The sequence below is a fragment of the Ochotona princeps genome, chromosome 2, assembly GCF_030435755.1.
Source record: "Ochotona princeps isolate mOchPri1 chromosome 2, mOchPri1.hap1, whole genome shotgun sequence".
NCBI lineage: Eukaryota > Metazoa > Chordata > Mammalia > Lagomorpha > Ochotonidae > Ochotona > Ochotona princeps.
The window spans coordinates 108,457,792-108,477,994 of NC_080833.1; the positions used below are offsets into that span (position 1 = coordinate 108,457,792).

Consider the following 20,203-nt stretch of genomic DNA (forward strand, 5'->3'; position numbering starts at 1 on the left):
GGGCCTGTGCAGTTTCATTCAGAGCTGGGGTGTTGTGTGGAGGCCATGCCAGTGGCCTGGACAGGCCCCGGGGGTCTGTGTCCCTGCCTGCGGACAGCACGGTAGGATTAGCAGGCAGGAGCTAAGCCTGTGTCCTCAGCAGCCAGCCTGGCAGCTGGCTCACTGTTATATAAATGGGGCCAGGAAGCCAAGCTTGTTTTTACTGGCAAGAGCAGAGTAAGCTGCAAGGGAGTTGAGAAATATGTGTCTCTGTGTGCGTGTTTTGCACTAGTTATTGACATTTGCAAGTTTACTTGGACAAGAGGGGAAAAAAGTAGCAGGATGACAAAGCTGCTTGGGTTTTTGGTACCCAGGTTGGACCTCCACCCCCACCAAATAGGGAAGAACCTCTCCCACCCAGAGCTGTGGCTGCAGAGTCCCAGCTGGTTGGGTGTCAATCTGGTGAGCAGGCCATTGCACTGGGGACTTGGGGTTCACTGGCCAGGCTTTCCTGGGATCTATGCACTTTCCCCCTTGTGGAATGGGAAGCCAGGGAGGTTGTGGGAATTTTCCTCCCTTGGAGATCTCCAGGGAGATAGAAGCATTTGTCAGAGGGCACTGGGGTGACCTGCCCAGCAGCTGTCTCCCATAGCCGTGGCTACCAACACGAGAGGTCTATAGATTCACCAGGCTGTTTTCAAGCTGGGTAGGGTTTGCAGTAATCAGGTGTGCCAGTGGGGGGTGTTCTCCAGATCCCTGTCTGGACCAGCATTTTGTAGGGTGGGTGCGGCAGCAGGCTCGGCCAGGGACAGGGTTGTGCCCATACGCTGCGTGCGAGTCATGGGCAAGAGCAGGAGTAGAATCTGGGTCTCGTGACAGCTTAGGGCTGTCTCCTCTGCGACCAGCTGCCTCCCCCTGTAAGTTGCATGTTGGAGTGAAGAATGAGGCCCAGAAAGCCTCTACACTTGTGCCAGCCAGCCCCACCTCATTAGTATCAACATCAACCCCGAGGCCACAGCTGTGACTGTGGCCAGTGCGGCCATTGAGCACATGTGTTTGTTACAGGAACATTCGGGAAGTTGGCTTGTAGGAGATGAGATTGCCTGTAACGCTGTGTTTAAGTTTCAACAATCTACTGTGTTTTAAGCTTTAGCAATGTGTTTATTCATGGATATTTGAAAGGTAGAGAGAGCGTGTGACAGAGATCTGGTTGACTCGCCAGATTCTACCAATAACCAGACCAGAAACACATCATTCAATCCAGGTCTCCTGCATGGGTGGCAAGGACCCACATATTCGAGCCACCCTTCACCCCTCTCCCCCCAGTGTGTGCATTAGCAGGAAGCAGGATGGAAGCCATCATGGATGGAACCTGAGCCAAGCACTGCACTCCCGCATAGCATGCGGGCATCCCAAGTGGCTTTAACCATCACACCAAACACACTTTCTTCCCATCTTGTTTTTTTTTTTTTTTTAATTTAGATTTATTTAATTCAAAGAAAGATGAACAGAGAAAGACCTCCCATCTACTGGTTCATTGCTGAAATGCCCACAGACAAGCCAGGGCTGAGCCAGGAGCCAGGAATGCCCCCTGGGTCTCCCACGTGGGTAGTAGGGACCCAAGTTCTTGTGCCATCACCTGCTGCCTCCCAGGGTACACAACAATAGGAAGCTGGGTTGGACGTGCACTTGAACTCAGGTACTGCTCTATGGGATAGGTGCATCCCAAGAGGGCCTCTGTACCACCACCGCCACACACCTGCCCTGAGGCAGTACTTTTGTGCTCTCTTAGGGACCTGGCCTTGGCAGAAACAAAAGTCTCACAGAACCCTTCCTCTCTCCTGCCTCACTCTGTGTGACTTCCTGAGGCATTTGGACCCTGGGGCGGTTGGTTTGTTCTCTAGGTGATTGAAGGAAAACAGAAACAAAAACAGCCAGCTCCAGCCTTGTAGCCTGGGGCTGTCGGTGGGAGGGGCACTGAGCCTGCCCACATCTCTTCTGTGTCTGCAGGGGCCTCCCTGTGCCAGGTTGGAACCCTTGGGAGGGTGCTGAACTCTCCCAAACCCTTTCTGACCTCACTGGGCTTCAGACATCCCAGACATTGGCCCTCCGCAGGACTCTCAATCCTTTTTTTTTTTTTTAAGATTTATTTTTATTGGAAAGGCAGATATACAGAGAAAAGGAGAGACAGAGAGGAAAGATCTTCTGTCCACTGATTCACTCCCCAAGTGGCCGCAATAGCCAGAGCCAGGAGCTTTTGTGAGTGCAGGGTCCCAAGGCTTTGGGCCGTCCTTGTCTGCTTTCCCAGGCCACAAGCAGAGAGCTGGATGGGAAACAGAGAAGCTGGGATTAGAACTGGCGCCCATATGGAATCCCGGTGCTTACAAGGTGAGGACTTTAGCTGCTGGGCTACTACACCAGGCCCAGGACTCTCAATTCTTGATACTGCTACCTATCCTGTTCCATCTTTATGCTATGCCATTCCCTACAGCTCTGCTTCTCAAACTCTAATTCGTTTTGCAAGACCTACTCAAATTTCTCTTCCCCTTGTGGTGGCGGTTGGGGTAGGGTGGGGGACCAGAGGGGGAGGGGGCTGGAGGGGGACTGTATTAGAGATAGTTTTTAGTCCTGCCCAGGGCTCTGTAGGCTGGCTGGTGGCAGCACATGTCCAGGGGCTGTGCCTCGTCTCTCCTGCATTCAGGACCTTCCAGCCTGGTCCTTCAGAGAGCGGTTTGGGTTGTTAAGGAGGGGAGAGGGGCTGGGCTCTAAACTGCTGCTGACCAGTTGCCCAAGGGGAAATCTTAGATTGCGTGCTCCTTGCTAAATCTCAGTTTGGGCAGGGCCTGCCACACCCTGTCCCCTCCCTTTCTCCTGGCTCATTTCCTGGAGCTTGTCAGGCTGGACTGGCAGTGTGCAAGTGTGGGGCTTCCCTCTCCCAGGGAAGCAGTGTTCCCAGGGACTCCTCCCTGTCTTCTCTGCCCCCCTCCCTTCCCTGCACCGCTCCTCTGTGTCTCATCCTTTTTTTGGTCCTTTGCTGCCAGAGAGATCTTCTTAGGTTACAGAGAGGCAGGGGAGAAACACAGGCCTAGCCTGTGAATGGTGCGCTGTGTCCTCGCTGCGGATCTGACCTGCCAGGGGAGGATGGACTGAGGGTGCAAGTGGCAGCCATGACAGAGCGCAGAGCCGTGAGGACGAGGGTGGTTGGCTGCTCCCCGGGCTGAAAAAATCGGCCCCAGGACCTCTTACCTGTTAGCTCTATCCTCCTCTGCGTGCAGTGACCCTGGGCGGTTCTGTAACCCATACATACGTGCACGCCAGGTGCTCCCGAAAGTTTATGGAAAGTGGAAAACAATTTGGAAACATATTATTATTATTATTATTTAATTCGAAAGGCAGATTTTATATATAGAGAAAGAGAAACAAAGAGAAACAGTCTTCCATTCACATGGCTGTAGTTGCTGGAACTGAGCTGATCTGCAGCTAGGAGCTTCTTTTGAGTCTCCCACGTGGGTGCAGGGCCCCAAGAACCTGGGCCATTCGCCACTGCTTTTTCAGGCCACAGGCAGGGAGCTGGGTGGAAAGTGGAGCAGCCAGGTTATAAGCCGGCGCCCATGTGAGATGCTGGCACCACAAGGCAGAGGATTAGTGAGCTACGCCACCAAGCCGGCCCCCATTTTTTTTTTTAAAGATTATTTGAAGGTCTGGCGCAGTAGCATAGTGATTAAAGTCCTAACCTTGCATGCACTGGGAACCCATATGGGCGCGAGATCATGTCCCTGTTGCTCCACTTGCCTTCCAGCTTCCTGCTTGTGGCCTGGGAAAGCAGTAGAGGACGACCCTGTTGCTCCTGTGGGAGACCTAGAAGAAACTCCCGACTCCTGGCTTCAGATCAGTTCAGCTCTGGCTGTTGAGGCCACTTGGGGAGTGAACCAGCAGAACGGAGATCTATCTCTCCTCTGTCTCTCCTTCTTTGTGTAAATCTGACTTTCCAATAAAAATAAGTAAGTCTTTTTTTTTTTTAAAAAAAGATTATTTGAAAATCAGACAGAGATCTGTTGTCCACTGGTTTACCCCCACGATTGCTGCTGAAGGCAGGAGCGTCTTTCAGGTCTCCTACATGGATACAGGGTCCCAAACACTTGGACCATCCTCTGCTGCTTTCCCAGGCGCATTAGCAGGGAGCTGGATCAGAAGTGAAGTTGCAAGGACTTGAACCAGCGCTCTTCCTGAATGCTGACATTATGCCCTAACATTGGCTCCATGAACCTGTTTTTAATTCCATTATGCACAGACTTTCTGTAGTGTCCTTTCTCTCTCTCTCTCTTTCTCTCTCTCTCTCTCTCACACACACACACACACACACACACACGGTTGTGTGGATGTATAGATATTCATAGCTATTTCATTATAAGATGAAAGCAGGCGACTCATGGAAACTTGAGAAGCTACAGGCAGATAGAAGGCAGAGAAGACATCAGCTGTGTGCTGCTGTCGGGAGAGGAGGAACAGGGTTAGGAGGGCACTTCCTTTCCTTAGGGCTGCTCCTGAGGCATCCACCTGCGCCTCCTGGGGGGCCTGAGCACTGGTGCAGAGAGCTGGATCAGAAGGCAGAGCCAGTGTGTGTGTGAGAGGCACCCCCGCCTCGTGACTCCAGGACGAGCCTCCTCTCGTGTTCCTCGAGTGTTTCTTGTGATCGTTCTGCCTTGTACTCCTTCACACCACATGGTTCACAGGGTCCAGGAGAAATGTGTCTGGAAGCAGAACAGCATTCACCCCTGGATGGCTTATCATTAATCATCCCCTATTTTAAAGCGCTAACAAGCGGTGACTCAGTTGGAAAAACTCAGAAGACCATTATTCAGGTTCCCTGCCAGAGGAAGTGGCCATTGTGTGACTCCCTGCAGCTTTGCTTCTGTAGAAGAGAGGAAAAAAAAAAAACTCTGACATTTCTCTGAGCCGCTCCAATACTTGGGCCATTGTTAGTGAGCACAGGAACGGAACAACCTCATGCTATTGTTGAGACTGGTCTAAACAGGCGGGCAAGAGCTTCCACCTGCCATGAGCCGAGGGCAGGGGCTGTGAGGACATACCTCCTGAAGTGGGCACAGGGAAGCAGACAACAGGGAGCTTCCCTGTGTCCCCCCCCCCAACACACACACACTTTTTCTCTTTGCAGCATCTTCTCTGCCCACCAGGATAAGGACTGCCTACCCCCACCACGATGGGTGCCAGTGGACCACCAGTGACCACTGTGCCCCCTGTAAAAGGGGTTCCTGGGAGCTTCATACTTCCAACCCTGGCTCTGTGGGCACCTTCTAGTGGGTCCCACATTGAACAAATACATGTGGTACACTCACTGTGTGCTCTGAGGAGTGGTTGGCAAGAGACTGCAGTCTTGCGGTTTTGGGTGTAAATAGGGACCTGAGTAGCTATAGGTACTTGAAGTTTAAAGAACACGTATGTCATCTTCTCATTCCAGCCTTTTCACGCACTTTTTTTTTTTTTAAAGATGTTTGTTGCAAAATCAGATATACAGAGAGGAGGAGAGACAGAGAGCAAGATCTTCCGTCCGATGATGACTCACTCCCCATGTGGCCGCAACAGCCAGAGCTGAGCCAATCCGAAGCCAGGAGCTTCTTCTGGGTCTCCCACTCGGGTGCAGGGTCCCAAAGCTTTGGGCCATCCTCTGCTTCTTTCCCAGACCACAAGCAGGGAGCTGGATGGGAAGTGGAGCTGCCGGGATTAGAACCGGCGCCCATATGGGATCCTGGTGTGTTCAAGACGAGGACTTTAACCACTACATTATTGTGCCAGTCCCCTTTTCATGCACTTTTAGAAGTGTCCTTGTCCAATCATGTGTCATTTCCTAATGGCTGGGTATTCTGAGAACGAGCTGTAGGGTGATTTTTTTGGTTTTGTGCGAATATCATCACAGGTATTCCCGCAAGGTTTGATGATATTAAGTCAGTCACTTGATGGGGCCTCTTCGCATGATTCAGGGAGAGAGAGAACTTTCATCTACTGGTTCACTTTCCAGATGGCCTGAAAGTCCAGGGTTGTGTCAGGACGAAGCCAAGATTCAGGAGCTTCTTCCAGTTCTCCTGCATGGCTGGCAGGGGTCCTAAGCGTTTGGGCCATTCTCCACTGCTTTTTCCAGGCTATTAGCAGGAGGAGCTGGATTAGAAGTGGAGCAGCTGGGATGGGAACCTGGATCCATAGGGGATGCCATTGTCGCAGGCTGTGGTTTAACCCACCGTGCCACAATGCTGGTCTCCAAAACATTGCTATGTGGCTTGTGACTGTAGTTGAGGGCAGTACCATGTGAAAAGTGCCCTTCTTTGGCAGTGTTTCCAACTTCTATCCTACATAGTTTGTGCTTGATCTTTTTTTCTTTTTGGAAATGCAGATTTACACAGAGAAGGAGAAACAGAGAGAAAGATCTTCCATCCACTGGTTCACTCCCTAAGTGGACGCAGTGGTTGGAGCTGAGCTGATCTGAAGCCAGGAGCCAAGACCCTTTTCCAGATCTTCCACGTGAGTGCAGGATCCCAAGGCTTTGGACAGTCCTCAACTGCTTCCCTAGGCCAGAGGCAGGGAGCTGGATAGGAAGTAGAGCAGCCGAGACATGAACTGGTACCCATATGGGATTCTGGTGTGTGCAAGTGAAGATTTATTTACTGAGCCATTGCACCAGGCCTGGCTGGCTCTTGAAGTCTGTGTTAGATTTTATCTGCATAGCCATTTTATCAAGTGGAAAAGCAATGCTTGAAAATACTGGTATGGGGCCTGGTGCGGTAACCTAGTGGCTAAAGTCCTTGCCTTGCATGCACCGGGATCCCATATGGGTGTCAGTTTGTATTCCGGCCATCCTGCTTCACATCCAGCTCTCTGCTTGTGGCCTGGGAAAACAGTCGAGGATAGCCCAAAGCTTTGGGACCCTGCACCCTCATGGGAGACGCGGAAGAAGCTCCTGGCTCCTGGCTTTGGATGAGCTCAGCTCTGGCTGTTGTGGCCACCCGAGGAGTGAATCAGTGGACAGAAGATCTTTTTTCTCTGTCTCTTCTCCTCTCTGTATATCTGCCTTTCCAATAAAAATAAATTAAAAGAAAAGAAAATACTGGCATGGTGATCCAAAGTTGAGGTGGGTTTTTTATAATAGCTTCAACTGTGTGTGGACCAGAAGTGGCAAACAGTGCCTCCATCAGGTGCTCGTGGGATCTGAACTTGAGAGACTGTGCTGTGCGGTCAGTTGTGAAGGACAGAGACACATATGACACACAGGCCACAAGCAGCAATTTCACTCTTAGAGGAGTTCTTAGGTCACGCCCAGTGACAGAGCACTGAACATGACCCCAGACCTCCCTCACCAGATTGGTAGTGTTGCACCATTGGCTATTACACAACAGTGAAATGAACCAGGGAATAGGGGTGTGGGGGTAGTGCAATGGATCAGCTGGCTAAACTTCTGCCTACAAACATCACCATCCCATATGGGCATCAGTTCACATCCCGGCTTCTCTGTTTCCCATCCAGCTACCTGCTTGTGGCCTGGGAAAGCAGCAGAGGACAGCTCAAAGCCTTGGGACCTTGCACCCATGTGGGAAAACTGGAAGAGGCTCCTGGCTGCTGATTAACACAGCTCCAGGCATTGTGACCATTTGGGAAATAGTTAGAAGATCTTTCTGGCTCTCCGTTTCTCTGTAAATCTGCCTTAAATAAAAATAAATAAATGTTAAAAAGAAAAAAAATGAGCATGTTATAGCTCTATGTAAATGAACTACTAGAATGAGTGGGAAAAAAACACATCACAGAAGATTATAAACCAACTATTTCTAACAGGCAAGATTAAGAGAAGTTTAGGGATTCATGCGGAGTGAATCTAGTTATCAAAGGAAGGTTGGGACAGGTGCTTAGCATTGTGGTTAAGACGGCGCTTGGCCTGCCCACCTCCCAGCAATGCGCAGGTTTGAGTTCTGGCTCAGCTTCCTCACTGATGGCCCTGGAAGGCAGCAGGAGGTGATGCCATGGGTGTTTGGGTCCCTGCTACCCTCAAGGGAAGATTTGGATGGTATTTCTGGCTCCCAGCTTCAGCCAGCTCCAGCCTGGGTCCTTGCAGGCATTTTGGGAGTAGAACCCTGGGTGAGAGATCACTATCTACCTACCATTAAAATCAATCAAATTTTGAAAGACTGACGTCAGGTAATGATAAGTCCCAAATATGCAGTGTGACAGTGAGGTAGCTAAAGGATGCGCAAACCCAGGGGAAGGTTTAGAGGAAATAATGGTGGTCATTTTTTGAGAATTTTTTTTGAAAGGCAAACTGAGAGAGAGAAGAGAGAAAGAGCGAGCGAGCCAGAGAGAGAGAGAGCGCTCCATTTGCTGCTTCACTCCTCAAATGCCTGCGAAAGATGAGGCTGGAGCCAGGCTGAAACCAGGAGCTGATGACTCCTGGATCTCTCCTGTGGGTGGCAAGGCTCCAACTGCTTGAGCCATCACGTGGTGCCTCCCAGGGTGCGCATTAGCAGGAAGTTGGCATAAGAAGTGGAGCCAGCACTGGAACCCGGGGACTCTGACATGGGCTGCAGGCATCCCTCGCAGCATCTGGGGCACTGGGCCAGTCTCTGCAGCACATAGTGTTTGAAGTTGAAATGAACTCCTTCCTAACTTATATGCATTACACACCTACTAACATGTATGTGTTCAGTCTTACAAACACATTTGCAAAATGACTAAGTGTCCAGGGGTCTAAGGAACCTGCCGTGGAGCCGACAGTGCCGGCCACAGTGGAGAAGTGGCACCTGGGGAAGTTTGGGAGGTGGTCAGACAGGGTCCAGGGCCAGGTGAAAGCCATCTCTGCCCCTTTTATGCCTGCGTCCCTAGTTCCCAACCTGTGGCCTGTGGCCCGTCTGGAGGGCCAGGCTGCCCTGGTTGGGGTTGAGGGAGATGTAACTGTCGCTGTCCTGCAGCGATGGACTTGGTGCACGGAGCCGATAATAACACGCTTGGACTACTGACTGATGATCAATAGCCAAAATTTATTAGGAGCAACAGACTTTATATGCTGAGGGTCATACAGGATTAGGGTAGAGATACTTAGTTCATCCACAGAACCATCAACTGTTTCTATGCCTTAGTTTGGAAGTCCTTTTGGCTTGTATATTACTTCCCACTCAACTGTTCTTACACAAATGTTATCTCATCAGGTATACAAAAGGTAGCCATTCAGTTGTTCTCATGCAAAGGATATCCAATCAGTCACACACAAGACTTCCATTCAGTTGTTTATCATACAAATATTATCCAATCAACTGTAATCCTGTGCTGGCTGACCTTCTAGGGTCACAATGTCCTCCTACATGTAACCACCTGCTAGGACCTGAGCCTTACTTCTCTTTGATGATAACTCCTTCTCCCAGGCAAGGAGGCTCTGCAGGTCAGAGGGAGACATCCCTTTGTGTCTACCCACAGGGCCAGGAGCCTGAGCAGGGAGGGGAGGTCAGGCGTGGACAGCTGCCAGCCCTTCTGAAATCTCTGGGCAGCTTTATTGCTGGACTTGTGGCACACACGTGGGATACGCTTGATTTAAAGGACAAAGCGTGCTCTGTGAGAAAACTGGCCATGTTTGCTGCATCCATTCCCCCAAATTTTTGGAGTCAGGTAATTGGTTGGCTAAAAAAAAAATGAGAGTAAGGTGATTGAGCTAATGTCTTACTTAGAGTCTGTGAATCTATAACCTGTGTACCAAATAGAAATGCATACTTGTTCCTTTGAGCTTTTCCTTAAGTACACACACACACACACACACACACACACACACATATATTTTTAGGATTGGGGAATAGATGTGTGTGTGTGTGTCTGTGTGTGTGGTTCCTTTCCAATTTGGGCTTTAAATAAAATTAGCGATTCCTAAGTTGTTTAATAACAGGTAGGCATAGGATATGGATGGGGGAGGGCAGTGTAGGGCATAGCTAACTGACTGGTACTCTTGGGCAAGCTTTCTGCCTGCTGGGTTACCATCTGTGGCATGGGGTAGCCAGTGTGAAGGCCTGTGATTCTGAGTCTGCCTGGGTCTGGTGGACCCTGGGAGTCTCACTTGGGCCCCTGACATTCATTCATTGCCAGGTAGGTGCATTTCTTTACTAAGAGTGCCTGAGTCTGCTTTGTGCACTGTGTACCCTGGCAGATCTTTGAAAGGTTTTCTAAGTGATTGGAGCCTTCTGGCCTGCCCCCAATCAGACATCAAGTCCCCTTACCTCACCGGGGAATTTCTGACTCTGTTCTTTCTCGTGCAGAAATGGGGAGCCACGTGGTGAGCAGCCAGCCTGGGGTCAGCGTCAACTTGAGCTGCCCAGCTGTGGACCCGGCAGCCAACATCACGGTGCAGTGGGTGCTCCGCAGTGCGGCAGAGAACACAGTGCTTCGCCAGTGGGCTGGCATGGGCGGGAGACTGCTGTTGAAGTCAGTGCAGCTCCAAGACTCAGGAAACTACTCATGCTACCTGGATGACCGCTCCGCCGGGTCTGTCTACTTGCTGGTGGATGGTGAGTCGTGTGGCTGGAGTTCTGGTGGGTGGCACCCATGCCTGGAAGAAAAGCTGCCCAGACAGGCCCTGCCTTACCTTGCTTAGCCCAAGGTCAAGGCTCCTGGCACCTGACAATGAGATGCTGGGGGAGCATCCTGTTGGGTGGGGTACCTGGTCACTGGCAGACAGCATCTGTCTCACCTTGTAAGTGAGGGCCACGGCAGTGGGCTGGGTAACAACAGCATGGGGCCCAGGGCCAGATTACCTGGACTTGAATCAGCTCCTTCACATAGGCTGGGTCTTCAGATATAACACAAAATTAACTTATCAGGAAAAAATTGTGATCTCAAACTTTTTTTTTGCACTGAACTTTGAATTCTGTTTTCCATGAACTTTTCAAAGTATTCTCTTGTAGCTTAACTTCTCTGCTTCTCAGATTCATTTTTGATAAAAGAAAGTTGATTTTGTTACTTTACCTTGAAGTTGTTGCCAAGATGAAATGAGCATGTGTGTGTGTGTGTATCCATGAGTGTGTGTGAATAAATGTGTCTGTGACTGTGTATGTGTGTGAATATGAGAGTGTTCATGTGAATGTGTGCGTTTGTGACAGTGTATGTATGTGTGTGTAACATTCTAGGAATCCCTCGAGAGCTCATGACGTGTGGGCTTGGTGCCAACACCCTGTGTGGCAAACACTGGACCCTCTCAAGATCCCTTCTTTTTAGAGTTTGCCTGTTCTGAGCTGAGGCTTGATGGAGCCCAGCCCTGGGCTGGGTTCATTCTGCCTCAAGTCTCACATGGACCTCCCAGCAGCCCCGTGAGGTGCTGTTGTACTTTTTTTATATAAATATATATATAAATTATGTGGTACAATTTCGTATAGACTGGGATTTCCCCCCAAACTCCCACCCCCGACAGATTTTCCCCATTTTATTACAATGGTATAGTCATTCATAAGGAGTCATAATTCCATCAGTCTCTTATTTAAGTGTACCCCGACATTGGCTGGTACAGACAATGTCAGGTGCTGTTGTTCTATTGCTGACTCATCATGGGCTCCTGGACTTGGGGAGGTTGGACTTGCCCAGGTTCATACAGCCAGGCCATGCCTGCACTTTTCATCACCCTGTCACCACGTGAGACACGTGGGCCCCAGGCACCTGCTCCCGGCCTTGCTCAGGCTCTTATTCCCAGCCTCCCACGCAGGCATGGATGTCCTGTCATCATCCAGCCTCCATGAGATCTGAGCCGGGCCTTGGCGTCCTGGGTCAGGACAGGCTCCAGGGCTGCAGGCAGAGACTGAGCCCAGCAGCCCTCTCTGTGGAAGGCCATGCAGCCAGCTGCCCCGTGCAATTCCATGTATGCTGAACAGGTGTGCATCCAGGATGCCCTGCCTGCCTCCTCACTCTCCCGGCCCCTGCCGTCTGCTTTCAGTTCCCCCGGAGAAGCCCCAGGTCTCCTGCTTCCGGAGGAGCTTCGACAAGCCCGTGACTTGTGAGTGGCATCCACAGAGGCCGCCGTCCCCGACAACTAGGGCCATGCTGGAGGTGAAAAAGTAGTAAGTGTGGCGGACCAGCATCCTGCTCACGTACACCCCATCCTTACTGAGGCACTGCCCCCCATCCTCCTCGTGCCCATGACATGTACCTTGATCCTGGAGGCACATCAGCCTGTTCCCTTGATCGAGGAAGTGGTAATAAGTGGCAGCGGTGGAAAGTTATGCCCACCTAGAGGTACCTGCTGGGCCACCAGAAGTCCCCATCAGCTGAGGTAACCTGGGATGGGTACAGGCAGAGGGGAGGAGGTGGAAGAGGAGTCTGTGCACTTTTTGGCACCTCCCTCTGCCCCCTGTGCCAAGGGTCCTCCCAGTCCAGGGGTTCACAGTTAACCTTGGGCTGTCAGGTCATGCATGGGAGGATGGTAGCCTTCCTGTGTCCGTGGTCATCATAACTCTCATACCATTCTGAGGATGCACTTTCTCACTGTCCCACCCGGGACATGAGTCATGTCTCTGATTGAGTCACAGCTGCTGTGTCCAAAGTATCGCAGCTGTATGCAGTACCTGTCCTTCCCCACCAATGGCCTATGACCAGCGCTTGCACTCAAGGCACCTTTATCTTCTCCAGAAGAGGAGTGAGTGATGCCCAGGGCCCTGGGAGAGTGGGAAACAGGTCTGACACAGAGAAGGGCAGTTTGATTCTGATTTTCTCTGGCCACCCTGCTGGGTGTAAGGAAGAAAGCCCAGTACAGGGAGGGGTTGGGCTTCAGGGATCCATTGGGGATCCATTGGGGATCTTAGACTGTATCCCCAGGGATAAGGGGGAGCTATCAGAAACAGAGCAGGGACCTCAAGGACTTGGGGCTTCAGTTGGTGTGGTCTTCAGCTTTGCTAGGTCTCCTGGCAGTGACGAGTTCCCTGCCTCCCTGGGGACAAGTGTGGATTGCCCATCTGTAGTGGATACAGCTGGCACTAGGTGCTGGCTCACTGCCACAGTGGGTAGACCAGCCGTGTGCCACCCAAGCTGGGTCGGAATGTCCTCTGGAGCCTCAAGGGCTTTCCTCTGGGGACTGGAACTTCTCTCCCAGACCAATCACAGATAGCGGCTGCATTTTGACACTTCAGCCACAGTGCTCCATGGACCATGAAAGTGCCAGCCGCTGAAGTGGATGCTTCAGTCATGCTCCAGTCCTGCCATGAGTGACTGCTCAGCATGTCGGAAGGGAGGAAGGTAGAGAGGGGAGCGAGGCTCTGCTTTCCCCTGGGGTGTGCCCACTGCCACCTGCTGCCTGGCACAGGCTGCCAGCTTGTCCATGCCAGGAGGAACTGTGACTTCAGCATCTGGCCTGGGTGTGTGGGAGATGGAGGTGAGCAGCTGGGACCCTGCCCTTCACCCCCCGCAGGAGGCAGTCAATCCCACCTGGCAGGCTCGGTGGTGGTACAGGGCTGGAGACGGTCCTGGGTCAGAGGCAAGTGGTTGCCATGACTTTCCATGCCTGTCCAGTCACCAGGGGGATGAGTCCCAAGCTTTAGGACCGAGGGCAGTAGTGTCTGACGCACTCTCCCCAAAACCTCTCCTGGATTCACCTGCTGGGGATGCTGCCACCTCCTTGTGAGCTCCTTCTGTGCTCTATGCTTCTGGGAGGCATGATGCCCTGCTGTTGCTCCTGGGTGTCTGGGTGTCTGCTGCCGGCCCTTTCCCATAGTGCCATGAGGCTGTGCTGGGGCTTCCCTAGGTTCATTTCTGCACACTCTCCATGCCGACCAGAGTCAAGAGCACGACGCTGGCAGAAAACCAGAACTCTCCGTGCATTAGTGTCTAAGTCCTTGGTTGAGCCCTCCCAGCCTAGCGCCTCTCCTGCCCCTGGCTGGGCATTGAACTGTTACCTGGTGACGCTAACAGACCCACAGGGCATGGGAGCCATTAACAGTCCCATTTTGCGAAGGGGCCTAGTGTTGTGGCATCTCAGACTAAGCCACCAATTGTGACACTGACATCCCATAGGGATGCCAGTTCAGGTCCCAGCAGCCCCATTTTCCGTTCAGCTTCCCACAAATGTGCCTGGGAAATAAGCAGGGAATGGCACAAATCCTTGGGCCTCTTGAACCTATGTGGGAAATCAAGGTGGAGTTGTTGGCTCCTGGCTTTGACCTGGCCCCATCTTGGCCATTTGGGGAGTGAACCAGTAGATAGAAGATACCTGTCTCTCTTGCGCTTTATCACTCTGTTTTTCAAATAAAGTAATTCTTAAAAAAAAAAAAAAATCCCATTTTCAAAGCAGAAAAAAGAGACTCAAGTTAAATAATTTGGTCCAAAACTGGAAAAACAGAGCACAGCCCTTCAGTCGGGCACTGGGATCCCAGCCTCAGAGCTTGGCACCTAAGCCCTATACTATTCCCCATTTCCCAAAACTGCTGAGGCTGACCACGCCATGCCTGGGGGCGGGGTGTTCCTCCCTTGTTCTGTCCTCAGCCTGAACAGCCAGGTCACAGACCTCCAGGAGCCGTGCCCGTATTCTCAGGAATCACAGAAGTTCTTGTGCCAGTTGGTCCTCCCCTCCACAGACAAATCTTCCCTCTTCGTGTCGCTGTGTGTGGCCAACAGCATCAGCAGCACGTCCAGCCTGGTGGTGAACTTCGACAGCTACAAGATCCGTAAGTAAGCTCTTCCCAGGGCTGCCTTGCGGCTGGGGGGCGAGCTGGGATGAGTGGCTGCGTGGGGAGTGGCGGGTGTGCAGAGCACTGGCTGGGGGCTTCTCCCTGCGCCCCACCTCGCTGCTGCCTCAGAGCCTTGCTCTCTTGTCTTTCACAGTGCAGCCCGACCCACCTACCAACATCACCGTCAAAGCTGTGTCAGAAAAGCCACACTGGCTCAGCATCTCCTGGCAGGACCCCGCCTCTTGGAACTCAAACTTCTACAGGCTGCGGTTCCAGATCCGGTACCGGGCTGAGCGGTCCCAGGCATTCACAGAATGGATCGTAAGTTCCTCTTTGGCTTCTAGACAGAGATGTGTCCCTAGAAGGAGAAAGAGGGTGGAGGGAGCAAACAGCAGTGTGTTCCAGTGGCTGCCTGTGTGGTCCTCACATGGGTAGGGTAGGAAGCCTGGGGCGGTGGGCTGCAGCAGTTCATGGAGATGAGGGGGGGCTGGTGACTTCCCCCAGCAGTCTCTCTTAGCCCATAGGTGCTCACCTTATGTGAGGCCCACCCCCTATCCCTCAGCCAGCAGTGGTGTGAGCCTCCAGCACCCCCTGCACCCCACCATGGTGTGAGCTCCCAGTGCCTCTTGCAGGCTGTGAGGCGGAGACCACCCTTGAACATACATGCCCCTCTCCCCCCACAGGTGGAGAGTGGCAGCCACCCTGCCTCCAGCTCTGATGTCCTGGGCCTGCAGTATCAAAGCTTCATCTATGATGCCTGGAAGGGCATGAGCCATGTCGTGCAGCTCCGGGCCCAGGAGGAGTTTGAGCATGGCTCCTGGAGTGTGTGGAGCGAGGAGGTTCGGGGCACCCCATGGACAGGTACTGCTGTAATGGCTGAGGTGGAGGGAGGTGGGGGGGGTGTTTCTGCTCGATTATTACCCTGGCAACCTCAAGTCACGTGACCACTCATCCCATAAGTATGGGGTGCTTAATTCAGCCGCCTTGGCTGGAGAGCCTGAGGCTCAGCCAGGCCCAGCACTGCTGCTCTTGGAAGTGTTGCCGGTTGCAGCCACCCCAGACTTGGTGCTTGGTTCTTTCCGCTGCTTCTTGCCTATCCCTGGTCCAGCCCAGACTGGGGGCGGGGAGAAGTCCAAGCCAGCGGGGAAACCACCCTGGACTGCACGGAATGAGCGACAAATTTCTGTAACCCAGCAGGCTGGCTCTAGACATTTCCAATATTTTTTTAAATTTCTGTTAGTGGTTTTGATGTTAGTGGTAGGTATCACTGCTTTGGGGGGAATTTCTGGAATTAGTATTTTGTTGTAAAAGAGGCAAAATTTTTTTCTGAGTAATATAGAGAATAATTATTACCAGTATCTTCCCTCTGAGAAAACCAAGAACATTTTAATACACTTTTTCTAGGTGTGCGTGTGTTTATGTATGAGATTGCTTGAGTTCTAGCTGTTTTGTACCAAAATAAACAGATCTTGTAATTCCACTCCCATGAACTTTTTGAAGTACACTTCTGAATTATTGAGAGCATTCTCACGCCATTAGATTTTGGAAAAGTATTATTCAGCCATGGGGTGATGCATTTTCTTTTAACTCATGGGAGATTTTGGGCTTTTTTTTTTTTGCTCAACTTTTAAGGTTCTTATCACATGGCCACATGGCCATGGCAGAGAGGGACAACGGGTCTGTGACATGGGGTGGTGTGCTGGGCCCCTTTCCACTTCCTGCCCTGCCTTCCGGGAGTGGGGGCTGCACAGCCCTCTCTGCTCCTAGCTCTGCTTCTCCTGGTGCTGCCCTCCCTTGCTATAACCAACAGCCTCCTGTGACCTGTGAGCCATTGTCGGGGTATCCTGGGATCCAGGATGAGAAGAGGGCAGAACAAGAGTGCAGGCATCCTGCCAAGCCCCGCTGGGAGAGTGGCCACCCAGGCCCTGCTTGGATGTGTCCAGAGGTGGGGAACTTCCTACCTGCTGGGGCAGTATACTTTACCCTTCCCAGTGTCTTACTGGGGGCTTATCTCCAGGCTCATTCTGTGGTGGGGAGGAACATATCTCTCTACCCTGTGGCATAGATAGATCAAATGAATTATTCTCTTAACTTTGGCAATTAAAAAAAAAAATAAGATGCCCACTTGGTGAGTGCGTGTGGATCAAGAGGAAAACCTGGGACTGCCATCACTTACCCTGGCCACTTGCTGCCAGACCTAGCATCGATAGTCCTGGTTCTGTCCTTGACTGTGTCCTGTGGGGTCCCTGCCTTCCTGTCCTGGGGGGATAGGGTGCAGGGAGTCATGAAGTTGGGTGCATGTAGCGTGAAAGCCAGGCTCAGTGCTCTGGGGTGCTTCCCCTCCCTCCGGCTCCCCCAGACTGTGCAGCCTTCTTCTGAGGGGCCCAAGCTTTGCCTGCTCTGGCCTCCGTCAGTAGGGCGGCTCAGCTCCCGTGTTACATGTGGGAAGGCCACCTGGCATACGCAGAGCATCCTGCAGGCCACCTGGCACTGACCTGGCTGTGACTCTTCGGGTTCGTGGACAGCATGAGGTTAGAGGCACTGTTTATCTGAGCGCCCTGTGTGGGCTTTGCAGTGTTTGCGGTCACCTTGTGCCAGGGACATGCTCTAGGTGGACTTGGCGCTTGTCTCACCTTTCCCCTCCCAGCCACCCAGCTGACATCATCACAGGCACCTTCAGAATTGCTGTCTTGTTGGAAATTTTCCTTTTAGAAACTGTTGAATCGTGCTACAGTACACCATGGCCACCAAGAGACGTACTGTCCTCTGGCGTTAGGCATATTTGCATGGTTGTGTAACATTGTCCATCTGCACCTTGCAAAATGGAAACTCTGTTCTTTAAATACTGACTCCCTGTCCACCCACCCCATCCCCTCGCCCCTGGCAGCCAGCATTCAATTTTCTGCTTCTGAGCTTTTTTTTTTTTTTTTAAGATGGAATTGTTTATTTGAAAGATATACTGACAGGAGATGGTGGTAGGGGGAGATTTTCCATTGCTAGTTCATTTCTTTTTTGTTGTTATTATTTTATTTTGATAATCTTTACATAGTTGATTAGAGCACAAAGAGTCAAGGGCTACAGGAAAGTGGGTAAGACCATTGTTTCCACATTCTCTCTCTCTTTCTCTCTCTCTCAGAAAGCAGTAAAGATAGCTCAAGTGTTTGGGTACCTGCACCCATATGGGTAAGGGGGAAATAAAGGAAGAAGCCTCACTCACCCTCCCACCTATCCCAGGGTCCCTGATGTGGGGCATGCTCCGAGAGCACTGCTCAAGTGGTTTTGATAGTTCAACAGCTCTGAATTGCTGCCAATCTCACCATTCCAAGGACGATGAAATCTCTCCAGAATCCACTGGCTGACTAGTTCATTTCTTAAATGGCTGTAACAGTCAGGTCTTGATCAGGGCTGAAGTCAATGCCCAAAACTGCATCAGGATCTCCCAGATGGGTGGCAGGTGTTCAAGAAGTGGGTCCATCTTCTGCTGCTGTGGCTGGTACATTATTAGTAGAGAGCTGGATTATAAGTAGAGTGGCCAGGACTCAAACGTGCTCTGAGATGAGATGGGGGTGTCCTGAGTGGTGGACATTCTCTGCACCAAAGTTCTCGTGCCTCTGTGAGTTGCAATTTAATCAGATAAGTGGCCTTTGGTGACTGGCTTATTTTATTTTGCATGTCTTTAAAATTTATTCTTGTAGCAATGTAGCAGGATTTCCTCTGTTTTTAAGGCTACGTACTATTCCATTACGCTTTTTGTTCATCCACTTAGCTGCTGACAGACACCTGGGTTGATTCCATCTTTCTTTTTTCTGTTTTTAGGATTTATCTATTTATTTGAAAGTTGAAGTGAGAGAGAGAGAGAGAGAGAGGTCCCCCAAGTGACGGCCAAGGCCAGGCCTGGGCTAGATTGAAGTCAGAATCCAGGAGCTTCATCTGGGTTCCCCACATGGGTGCAGGGACCCAAACACTTGAGCTATCTTTACTGCTTTTCTCAAGCCACTGCCAGGGAGCTGAATGGAAAATGGAGCAGTTGGGAATAAGTCAGCAGCCATATGAGATGCTGGCGTCATAGGCAGAGGTTAAACTGCTATGCCGTGGCCCCAGCCCCTGTTCCCCCTGGCTGCTGTGAATAACGCCACTTTGAACACAGCTGCACAAGTATCTGTTTGGACCCCTGGTTTCAGTTCTTTTGTGTTTATACCAAGAAGTGAAATTATTGCATCATGTGGTAATTCTCTTTTTAAAAAGAAAAAAAAAAAAAACCTGTTTATTTGAAATGTGGAGTTACAGAGAGAAGGAGAGCTGGAGAGAAATCTTCCATCTACTGGTTCACTCCCCACATGTCTGCAATGTCTGGGAGTGGGCCAGGCCAGAGCCAGGAACCAAGAGCTTTATCTGGGTCTCCCACAAGTTTGCAGGGGTTCAAACACTTGGGCCATCCTCCATTGCTTTCCCAGGATGCTTACCAGGGAGCTGGATGGGAAGTGAAGCCTCTGTGATTTGAATCTTTGCACATATGGGATACCAACACTGCAGGAGGCAGCTGAACTTGTTACACCACAGTGCAGGCCTCAGTCATGGGAGACTGGGTGGGGCTTCTCCCTCAATATTCCCTTTACCTCAGATATATGTAGGAAACAATAGGGAAATAATGGTCTTTCCCACTTTCCTACAGCCCTAGTACCTTAGTACCCTAGTACCCTAATTAACAATGTAAAGATTATCAAAATATAATAAATATTTATTTATTTTTATTAGTTTTGGGCACCTGACTTCAGCCCTGATCAAGACCTGGCTGTTACAGCCATTTAAGAAATAATACAAATAATACAGAGAGGAGGCGAGACAGAGAGGAAGATTTTCCATCCACTAGCCCACTCCCCAAGTGGGTACAATGGCTGGAGCTGAGCCGATCTAAAGCAGGAGCCAGGAACTTCTTTCAGGTCTCCCATGAGGGTGCAAGGTTGCAAGACCTTGGGCTGACCTTGATTGCTTTCCCAGGCCACAGCCAGGGAATTGGGACATGAACGGGTGCCCACATGGGATCCTGGCACGTGCAAGGTGAGGACTTTAGCCACTAGGCTACCACGCCGGGCCACTCTTTGTTTGAAAACATTATTTATTTGTGCCTATTTGAAAGGCAGAGATGAGAGACAGAGAAAGAGAGAGAAGAGAGAGAGAGAGAGATCTTCCACCCAAAGGCTGGGCCAGGCTGAAGCCAGGAGCCAGGAGTGTCATCCCAGCCTCCCACTGTTTGGGTGGCAGGGGCTCAGGCACTTGAGCCATCCCCTGCTGCTTCTCAGGTCGCAGGAACAGGACACTGGATGGATGTGGGACCCAAAGTGACACCCTAATAGGAGGTGTTAGTGTCTCAGGCAGTGGCTTAGCCGGCTGCCATGTGCCTGCAGCATTGGAGGTGGTTCTGGCTCTGAGTCGTTGAGGAACCGTGTGCTGTTTTCCATTTTAAGTCCCCACCCGAGTGCAAAGAGCTTCCCGATTTCTCCCTGTCCCCGCCTACACTTGCTGTTTCCCAGTTTTTGGGGGTA

General features: G+C 51.3%; 1 protein-coding gene across 1 annotated transcript in view; it reads left to right on the forward strand.

The window, feature by feature from the left end:
• The window catches only part of IL6R (interleukin 6 receptor), a 48,955-nt gene that overhangs the window by 14,224 nt on the left and 14,528 nt on the right, over positions 1 to 20,203 (forward strand). Inside the window, exons 2-6 of the mRNA XM_058660351.1 lie at positions 10,275 to 10,523; positions 11,939 to 12,062; positions 14,476 to 14,657; positions 14,815 to 14,981; positions 15,344 to 15,521. Of these exons, the coding sequence (XP_058516334.1) occupies positions 10,275 to 10,523; positions 11,939 to 12,062; positions 14,476 to 14,657; positions 14,815 to 14,981; positions 15,344 to 15,521 (900 nt within the window). The remainder of the gene's footprint in view (positions 1 to 10,274; positions 10,524 to 11,938; positions 12,063 to 14,475; positions 14,658 to 14,814; positions 14,982 to 15,343; positions 15,522 to 20,203) is intronic.